Below are 10,514 nucleotides of genomic sequence, written 5' to 3'. Positions count from 1 at the left end.
ATTTATGTTCTACTCAGATGATTTCTTTATTCCCTGGAAAGCCCCCGCAAAAGATTCCTACGGGGTATATGGCCCGCTGCCAGAAGGGACGGTAGGCCTTATTTTAGGGAGATCAAGTCTAAATTTGAAGGGAGTCCAAATTCATACTGGTGTAATTGATTCAGATTATAAAGGGGAATTTCAGTTAGTGATCAGCTCCACTGTTCCCTGGAGTGCCAATCCAGGTGATAGAATTGCACAATTACTGCCTTTGCCTTATATTAAAATTGGGAAAAACAAAACGGAGAGAACAGGAGGGTTTGGAAGTACCAACCCTGCCAGAAAAGCTGCTTATTGGGCTAGTCAGGTCTCAGAGGATAGACCCGTGTGTGCAGTCACTATTCAGGGAAAGCAGTTTGAAGGATTAGTGGATACCGGGGCTGATGGTGCTATCATCGCCTTAAATCAATGGCCCAAAAATTGGCCTAAACAAAAGCCTGTTACAGGACTTGTCGGCGTAGGCACCGCCTCAGAAGTGTATCAAAGTGCCATGATTTTACATTGTCTAGGACCTGATGATCAAGAAAGTGCAGTTCAGCCTATGATCACTTCTATTCCAATTAATTTATGGGGCTGAGACTTGTTACAACGATGGCACACGGTGATTACTATCCCAGCCTCCCAATACAGCCCCACGAGTCAAAAAATCATAACTAAAATGGGATATCTCCCTGAAAAGGGACTAGGAGAGAATGAAGACAGCATTAAAGTCCCAATTGAGGCTGAAAAAAATCAAAAAAGAAAAGGAATAGGGTATCCTTTTTAAGAGCGGCCACTGTAGAGCCTCCAAAACCCATTCCATTAACTTGGAAAACAAAAAAACCTGTATGGGTGAATCAGTGGCTGCTACCAAAACAAAAGCTGGAGGCTTTACACTTATTAGCAAAGGAACAATTAGAAAAGGGACATATTGAGCCTTCATTTTCACCTTGGAATTCTCCTGTGTTTGTAATTCAGAAAAAATCCGGCAGATGGCGCATGCTGACCGACTTAAGAGCCGTTAATGCCGTAATTCAACCCATGGGGGCTCTCCAACCTGTGTTGCTTTCTCCGGCCATGATCCCCAAAGATTGGCCTTTAATTATAATTGATCTGAAGGATTGCTTTTTTACCATTCCTCTGGCAAAACAGGATTTTGAAAAATTTGCTTTTACTATACCAGCCATAAATAATATTTATTTATGGTTTCAGTGGAAAGTGTTGCCTCAGGGAATGCTTAATGGTCCAACTACTCGCCAGAGTTTTGTAGCTCAAGCTCTTCAACCAGTTAGAGACAGTTTTCAGACTCTTATATCATTCATTATGTTGATGATATTTTGTGTGCTACAGAAAGGAGAGACAAATTAATTGACTGTTACACATTTCTGCAGACAGAGGTTGCAAACACAGGGCTGAGAACAGCATCTGATAAGATTCTAACCTCTACTCCTTTCCGTTACTTGGAAATGCGGGTAGAGGAAAGGAAAATTAAACCACAAAAAATAGAAATAAGAAAAGACACATTAAAAACATTAAATGACTTTCAAAAATTGCTAGGAGATATTAATTGGATTCAGCCAACTCTAGGCATCTCTAATTATGCCATGTCAAATTTGTTCTCTATCTTAAGAGGGGATCCAGAATTGAATAGTAAAAGAACATTAACTCCAGAGGCAACAAAAGACATTGAATTAGTTGAAGAAAAAATTTGGTCAGCACAAGTAAATAGAATAGATCACTTAGCCCCACTCCAACTTTTGATTTTTGCTACTGCACATTCTCCAACAGGCATTATTGTTCAAAATACAGATCTTGTGACGTGGTTCTTCCTTCCTCATAGTACGATTAAGACTTTTACATTGTACTTGGATCAAATGGCTACATTAATTGGTCAGGCAAGATTACAAATAATAAAATTGTGTGGAAGTGACCCAGATAAAATCATTGTTCCTTTAAACAAGGAACAGATTAGACAAGCCTTTATCAATTCTTGTGCATGGCAGATTGGTCTTGCTGATTTTGTGGGAATTATTGACAATCATTACCCAAAACCAAAAATCTTCTAGTTTTTAAAATTGACTACTTGGATTTTACCTAAAATTACCAGACAGAAACCTTTAGAAACTGCTCTGACGGTGTTTACTGATGGTTCCAGCAATGGAAAAGCGACTTACACTAGGCGAAAAGAACAACTCATTGAAACTCAATATCACTGGGCTCAAAGAGCAGAGTTGGTTGCTGTCATTACAGTGTTACAAGATTTTAATCAGCCTATTAACATTGTATCAGATTCTGCATATGTAGTACAGGCTACAAAGGATGTTGAGACAGCCCTAATCAAATATAGTATAGATGATCAGTTAAACCAGCTGTTTAATTTGTTACAACAAACTGTAAGAAAAAGAAATTTCCCATTTTATATTACTCATATTTGAGCACATACTAATTTACCAGAGCCTTTAACTAAAGCAAATGAACAAGTTGACTTGCTAGTATCATCTGCATTCATGGAAACACAAGAACTTCATTCCTTGACTCATGTAAATGCAACAGGACTAAAAAATAAATTTGACATCACATGGAAACAGGCAAAAAATATTGTACAACATTACACCCAGTGTCAGATTCTACACCTGCCCACTCAGGAGGCAGGAGTTAATCCCAGAGGTCTGTGTCCTAATGCGTTATGGCAAATGGATGTCACCCATGTACCTTCATTTGGAAAATTGTCATTTGTCCATGTGACAGTTGATACTTATTCACATTTTGTATGAGCAACCTGCCAGACAGGAGAAAATACTTCCCATGTTAAAAGACATTTATTATCTTGTTTTGCTGTCATGGGAGTTCCAGAAAAAATTAAAACGGATAATGGGCCAGGATACTGTAGTAAAACATTTCAAAAAATTCTTAAATCAGTGGAAAATTACACATACAACAGGAATCCCTTATAATTCCCAAGGACAGGACATAATTGAAAAAACTAATAGAACACTCAAAGCTCAATTGGTTAAACAAAAAAAGGAAAAAGACAGTAAGGAGTATAACACTCCCCAGATGCAACTTAATCTAGCACTCTATATTTTAAATTTTTTAAACATTTATAGAAATCAGACCACGACTTCTGCAGAACAACATTTTACTGGTAAAAAGAACAGCCCACATGAAGGAAAACTGATTTGTTGGAAAGACAACAAAAATAAAACATGGGAAATAGGGAAGGTGATAACATGAGAGAGAGGCTTTGCTTGTGTTTCACAAGAAGAAAATCAGCTTCCTGTTTGGATACCCACTAGAAATGTAAAGTTCTACAATGAACCCATTGGAGATGCAAAGAAAAGCACCTCTGTGGAGACAAAAAACCCACAATTGAGCATCATCAACTCGCCAGGTAAACAAAATGGTGATATCAGAAGAACAGATGAAGTTGCCATCCACCAAGGAAGCGGAGCCACCGACTTGGGCCCAATTAAAGAAGCTGACACAGTTAGCTAGAAAAAAGCCTAAAGAACACAAGGGTAATGTGAGCTCCAGAGAATATGCTGCTTACATTTTTGATTGTTGTATCAACGGTAGTAAGTCTCCCCATGTCTGCAGGAGCAGCTGCAACTAATTATAATTACTGTGCCTATGTGCCTTTCCCACCCTTAATTTGGGCAGTCACATGGATGGATAATCCTATTGAAGTATATGTTAATAATAGTGCATGGGTACCAGGCCCCACAGATGATTGTTGCCCTGCCCAACCTAAAGAAGAAGGAATGATGATAAATTTTTCCATTGGGTATCATTATCCTCCTATTTGCCTAGGGAAGGCACCAGGATGTTTAATGCCTACAACCCAAAATTGGTTGGTAGAAGTACCTACTGTCAGTGCCACCAGTAAATTTACTTATCACATGGTAAGTGGAATGTCACTCGGACCACAGATAAATAATTTAGAGGACTCTTCGTATCAAAGATCATTAAAATCTAGGCCTAAGGGGAAGCCTTGCCCCAAGGAAATTCCCAAAGAATCAAAAAGCCCAGAAGCCTTAGTTTGGGAAGAATGTGTGGCTAATACTGTGATGGTATTACAAAACAATGAATTTGGAACTATTATAGACTGGGCCCCTCGAGGCCAATTATATTATAATTGTATGGGCCAGACTCACTCATGTTCACAGGCCCCATCCATCTGGCCCATTAATCCGGCCTATGATAGTGATTTAGTGGAAAGGCTGGACCAGGTTTATAGAAGGTTAGAATCACCCTATCCATGGAAATGGGGTGAAAAGGGAATTTCATCACCTCGACCAAAGTTAGTCCTGTTACTGGTCCTAAACATCCAAAATTATGGAAGCCTACTGTGGCCTTGCACCATATTAGAATTTGGTCTGGAAATCAAGCTATAGAAACAAGAAATCATAAGCCATATTATACTATCAACCTAAATTCCAATCTGACAATTCCTTTACAAAGTTGTGTAAAACCCCCTTATATGCCAGTTATAGAAAACATAGTTATTAAATCAGATTCCCAAACTATAACCTGTGAAAATTGTAGATTGTTTACTTGCATTGATTTGACTTTTAATTGGCAGTGCCATATTCTGCTAGCGAGGGCAAGAGAAGGTGTGTGGATCCCTGTGTCCATGGACCAACAGTGGGAGGCTTCGCCATCTTCCATATTTTAACGAAAGTATTAAAAGGAATTCTAACTAGATCCAAAAGATTCATTTTTACTTTGATTGCAGTGATTACGGACCTTATTGCAGTCACAGCTACTGCTGCGGCTGCTGGAATTGCTTTACACTCCTCTGTTCAAACTGCAGAATATGTAAATGATTGGTGAAAGAATTCCTCAAAATTGTGGAATTCTCAGACCCAAATAAATCAAAAATTGGCAAACCAAATTAATGAACTTAGACAAACTGTCATTTGGCTGTGAGATAGGCTCATGAGCTTGGAATATCTTTTTCAGTTACAGTGTGACTGGAATACGTCAGATTTTTGTATTACACCCCGAGCCTATAATGAGTCTGAGCCTATAATGAGTCTGAGCATCACTGGGACATAGTTAGACGCCATCTACAAGATAACAGAAGATAATCTTACTTTAGGTATTTCAAAATTAAAAGAACAAAATTTTGAGGCATCGAAAGCCCATTTAAATCTGGGAACTGAGGCAATCATGAAAGCTACTGATGGCCTCACAAATCTTAACCCTGTCACTTGGTTAAAAAGCATCAGAAGTTCCACTATTGTAAATTTCATATTAATCCTTGTATGCCTGTTCTGTCTGTTGTTAGTCTACAGGTGTATCCAGCAGCTCCAAAGAGACAGTGACCAGCAAGAATGGGCCATAATGATGATGGTGGTTCTGTCAAAAAGGGGGATATGTAGGGAAAAGAAAGAGAGATCAGACGGTTACTGTGTCTATGTAGAAAAGGAAAACATAAGAAACTCCGTTTTGATCTGTACCCTGAACAATTGTTTTGCCTTGAGATGCTGTTAATCTGTAACTTTAGTCCCAACCTTGTGCTCACAGAAATATGTGTTGTATGGAATCAAGGTTTAAGGGATCTAGGGCTGTGCGGGATGTGCCTTGTTAACAATATGTTTGCAGGCAGTATGCTTGGTAAAAGTCATTGCCATTCTCCATTCTCAATTAACCAGGGGCACAATGCACTGTGGAAAGCCACAGGGACCTCTGCCCAGGAAAGCCAGGTATTGTCCGAGGTTTCTCTCCACTGAGACAGCCTGAGATATGGCCTCATGGGACGGCAAAGACCCGACCCTCCCCAAGCCCGACACCCATGAAGGGTCTGTGCTGAGGAGGATTAGTAAAAGAGGAAGGCCTCTGTCTCCTGCATGACCCTGGGAATGGAATGTCTCGGTATAAAACCCGATTGTACATTCGTTTTATTCTGAGATAGGAGAAAACCGCCCTGTGGCTGGAGGTGAGATATGCTGGTGGAAATACTGCTCTGTTATTCTTTACTACACTGAGATGTTTGGGTGGAGAGAAGCATAAATCTGGCCTACGTGCACATCCAGGTATAGTACCTTCCCTTGAACTTATTTGTGACACAGATTCCTTTGCTCACATGTTTTCTTGCTGACCTTCTCCCCACTATCACCCTGTTCTCCTGCCGCATTCCCCTTGCTGAGATAGTGAAAATAATAATCAGTAAATACTGAGGGAACTCAGAGACGGGGACCGGTGCAGGTCCTCCGTATGCTGAGCGCTGGTCTCCTGGGCCCACTGTTCTTTCTCTATACTTTGTCTCTGTGTCTTATTTCTTTTCTCAGTCTCTTGTCCCACCTGATGAGAAATACCCGCAGGTGTGGAGGGGCAGGCCACCCCTTCAAAATTCTTTATTATACAACATTCAATATGGTCAGTTTCCTCCAGACTGGCTTCTCAAGCTCTTACCAAGTGCCCCCTACCCAACTTTTTTTTTTTTTTTTGACAGAGTCTCTGTTGCTCAGGCCAGAGTGCAGTTGGAACAATCTTGGCTCACTGCAGCCTCGACCTCCTGGGCTCAAGCGATCCTCCAGCCTCAGCCTTCTGAGTAGCTGGAACTACTGGTGTGTGCCACCACATCCAGCTAATTTTTGTTTTTGGGGGATCTCACTATGTTGCCCAGGTTGGTCTTGAACTCCTGGGCTCAAGTGATCCTCCTGCCTTGGCCTTTCCCAAAGTGCTGGGATTATAGGCGTGAGCCACTGCACCCGGCCGACCCCAACTTTTTATTTTGACAAGTTTCAAACCCTCACGTGGATTCACTAATTCTTAGCAATTTTGCCACATTTGCTTTCTCTCTGTCATCACGACACTTCACCTCTAAATACTTCAGAATGTATCTGCTATGAACAAGGTAATTCCCACACATAACCACGATTATCACACTTGATAAATTTAACATTGACATATCATTGTCATCTAATATATGGATCATATTCAAATTTCCCCAAGGGTAAAATGTCCTTTAGAGCTGATCTCCCCTACAGAATCTTGCATCTAATCCAGGATTACTCATTGAATTTATTATTATTTTATTTTATTTTATTTATTTTATTTTTATTTTACTTTTATTATTTTATTTTTGGAGACAGAGTTTTGCTCTGTCTCCCAGTCTGAAGTGCTGGCAATCACAGCTCAGTGCAACCTCCACCTGCCTGGGTTCAAGCGATTCTTCGACCACTGCCTCCAGAATAGCTGGGACTACAGGTGCCCACCACCATGCTCGGCTATTTTTTTTTTGTATTTTTAGTAGAGATGGGGTTTTGCTATATTGCCCAGGCTGGTCTTGAATTCCTAAGTTCAAGCAATCCGCCCACCTCGGCCTCCCAAAGTGCTGGGATTAAAGGCATGAGCTACTGTGTCTGGCCTGTATTTATTTTTTATGTCTCCTTTAATCTGGGGTAGTTCTTGGCTTTTCCTTTATCTTTTATAACAATGACATCTGTAAAGTGACCGGACCAATCATTTTGCAGAATCTCTCTCACTTTGGTCTCTATTTCCTCAAGACTAGGTGGTAAGTGAACAATTTTTGGGCATTTTGGGGAGGGCTACTACAGAAGATATGTTGTGTCCTTCCCAGTGCATCACATCAGGAGGCACACAAGACCCGTTTGTCCTATTAAGCCTTTTTTTTTTTTTTGAGACTGAGTCTCACTCTGTTGCCCAGGCTGGAGTGCAGTGGTGTGATCTCAGTTCACTGCAACCTCCCTGCCTCCTGGGTTCAAGCAATTCTCCTGCCTCAGCCTCCCAAGTAGCTGGGATTACAGGCACGCACCACCATGCCTAGCTAATTTTTTGTATTTTTACTAGAGATGGGGTTTTGCCATGTTGGCCAGGCTGGTCTCAAACTCCTGATCTCAGGTGACCTGCCCACCTCAGCCTCCCAAAGTGCTGGGATTACAGGTGTGAGCCACCATGCCTGGCCATTAAGCTTTGATTCTTTGATTAAGGTGATGTTCACCAGATCAGTCTAGCTTTTGATAATTTTTTTTTTTTTTTTGAGACAGAGTTTTGCTTTGTCACCGAGGGTAGAGTGCAGTGGTGCAATCTCAGCTCACTGCAACCTCTGCCTCCCGGGTTCAAGGGATTCTCCTGCCTCAGCCTCCTGAGTAGCTGGGATTACAGGTGCGTGCCATCACGCCCAGGTAATTTTTGTATTTTTAGTAGAGACGGGGGTTGCACCATGTTGGTCAGGCTGGTCTCAAACTCCTGACCTCGAGATCCACCTGCCTCCGCCTCCCAAAGTGCTGGGATTACAGGTGTGAGCCACCGTGCCCGGCCACTTTTGATAATTTAAAAACCTGACTTTCCGAGCAGTCAGAGCAGCTGTAGCACATCTGACCTGCTTTCACCTTCTATCTTCTCTGGGACCACCAAGAATTGAAGGATGGCAGGAAGTGTGAAGAAAGTGGTGAGGCTCTGGCTGGGTGCAGTGGCTCACACCTGTAATCCCCGCACTTTGGAAAGCCGAGGCGGGTGCATCACTTGAGGTCAGGAGTTCGAGACCAGCCTAGCCAACATGGTGAAACCCTGTTTCTACTAAGAATACAAGAATTAGCTGGGCTTGGTGCCGTACAGCTGTAATCCCAGCTACTAGGGAGGCTGAGGCACTAGGGACCCTGTGGATCGCTTGAACCCAGGAGGCGGAGGTTGCAGTGCGCTGAGATTGCGTCGCTGCACTCCGGCCTGGGCGAGAGTGAGACTCCCTCTAAAACAACACAAAACAAAACAATAACTAAGAGAGTAGCGTGGCTTGGTGGCGGTGTCACTCCTGAGGCCCCTGGGAACAACTCTACAGTTAATACTTTGTTCCGTGCTAAGGAGCTTAGGATGGGGGATTATCCCCCGCCATGCGTTGTATGTGAATCCTTGTACGCGCGCCCGTGGGTGTGCATGAAAATGGGCATGTGCGCGGTGCCTATGTATGTATGGGTCTTTTTGCCCACAGCGGCACGTCCGCAGGCATGTTCTGACCTGTGCTAGCCTTCAAGTTTTGGCGCGTCCGTCCCTTTTTCTTCTTTGGCGCGTCCGTTGAGCACTCTGGGTTTGGCTAAATCGTGGACGCTTCTAAAGCGTTTCTGCAGGGAGCTGGTCAGAGTTCTCAAGTGCTCCCCCAGTTCTGGGCCAGCTTGGTACGGTCCATAGCCTCCCTTTCCTTTCCCCACCTCCCCCATGGTAGTTGCACCCATTCCGCCCGGAAGTGCTCGCTTCCCCGCATTGCACGCCGGTCAGGCTTCGCGACCCGGCATGGAGCGTCCCCGCAGTCCCCGATGCTCGGCCCCGGCCCCAGCTTCGGTTACCCTGGCGCAGCTCTTGCTGCTGGTCCAGCAGGGCCAGGAACTCCCGGGCCTGGAGAGACGCCACATCGCGGCGATGCACGGCGAACCCACAGCGTCCCAGCTCCCGCGGAGGCCCAAGCCCTGGGAGGCCGCGGCTTTGGCTGAGTCCGTTCCCCCTCCGACCCTCAGGATAGGAACGGCCCCGGCGGAGCCTGGCTTGGCTAAGGCAGCTACTGCACCTTCTTCATGGCATACAGTGGGCTCCTGAGGTTCCAGGTCCTTTGCGCGGCGATCTGAAGGGCGTGGCTACAGGACCCCGGATGCCATTCAGTTACTTATCTTTTATGCTTTCGTCCTGACCTATCTCAACTAGACTTGGCTCCTGCAACCACCATGGGGGTTTTGCATTTGCATTTCTGGACCATGTTACAGTTAAGAAAAATCCTGTTTCAGTCCTTATATGTAATAAAATGTTTTATGATGTAACTTGGCCCCAGAATGATTTCGAAGATACATTAAAGGAAAGCCCAAAGCATTTTAAAAAGCCAACCAAGAAAAACTAAAATCTTGGCTCTTGGAATCAGCTGGATCAGGCAAGGGGCTAGAGAATTACAGCATTAGAAAGGCTCACACAGCCACCCTGAAATCAGTCCTTTTATGTTAAACAGGCCACCTGGCTCAGTGCCTACATACTCAACACTAGATTTTACTTTCTCTACAAAAGCTAGAATGTACCTGGTACGTGCTGACATGACCCTAACCCATAGATGATGTAACAGTTCTACCTTTTCTAAGAAAGGATTGTCTCACAACTTGTTCAACGAATTAGTTATGTCATGGTATATATATATAAGTGCACAATTTTTGTAACATCTTTTATTTGTATACAATTATAAATTACAAACTTATTAGGATTTTTATTTTTTAAAAAAATTTATTTTTAGTCAACTTACTCCCTTTTATTTACCAGCAGTTTGCTCTGACAATAAATTACAAACTATTGTTTTGCTTAATCCTTTTAACCATCAAGTCAGGCACACAGGTTGGAGGATATTAGCTCCCATTTTATGGACAGAGTGGAAACACTGTACTCATATTTAGTGTAAGACAGAGCTGGGATATAAGCCTTGGGCGTCCATAGTCACAACTGCTTTTTTCCATAACTTTATAATACATCATTTTAAAGTAATCTGATTTCACAATGTTTTA

The 10,514-nt window shown here is 42.9% G+C and overlaps 1 protein-coding gene across 1 annotated transcript; it reads left to right on the top strand.

The window, feature by feature from the left end:
- Positions 1-9,224: 9,224 nt before the first annotated feature.
- C5H6orf226 (chromosome 5 C6orf226 homolog) lies at positions 9,225-9,791 on the top strand. The gene has a single exon (XM_054493408.2). It carries the CDS (start codon positions 9,274-9,276, stop codon positions 9,571-9,573), a length of 300 nt encoding a protein of 99 aa, XP_054349383.1. The 5' UTR covers positions 9,225-9,273; the 3' UTR covers positions 9,574-9,791.
- Positions 9,792-10,514: the final 723 nt, after the last annotated feature.

This window comes from Pongo pygmaeus, chromosome 5 (genome assembly GCF_028885625.2).
Source record: "Pongo pygmaeus isolate AG05252 chromosome 5, NHGRI_mPonPyg2-v2.0_pri, whole genome shotgun sequence".
Classification (NCBI taxonomy): domain Eukaryota; kingdom Metazoa; phylum Chordata; class Mammalia; order Primates; family Hominidae; genus Pongo; species Pongo pygmaeus.
The sequence above is the reverse complement of the archived record's forward strand: the minus strand, read 5'-3'. Positions and strand labels throughout refer to the sequence as shown.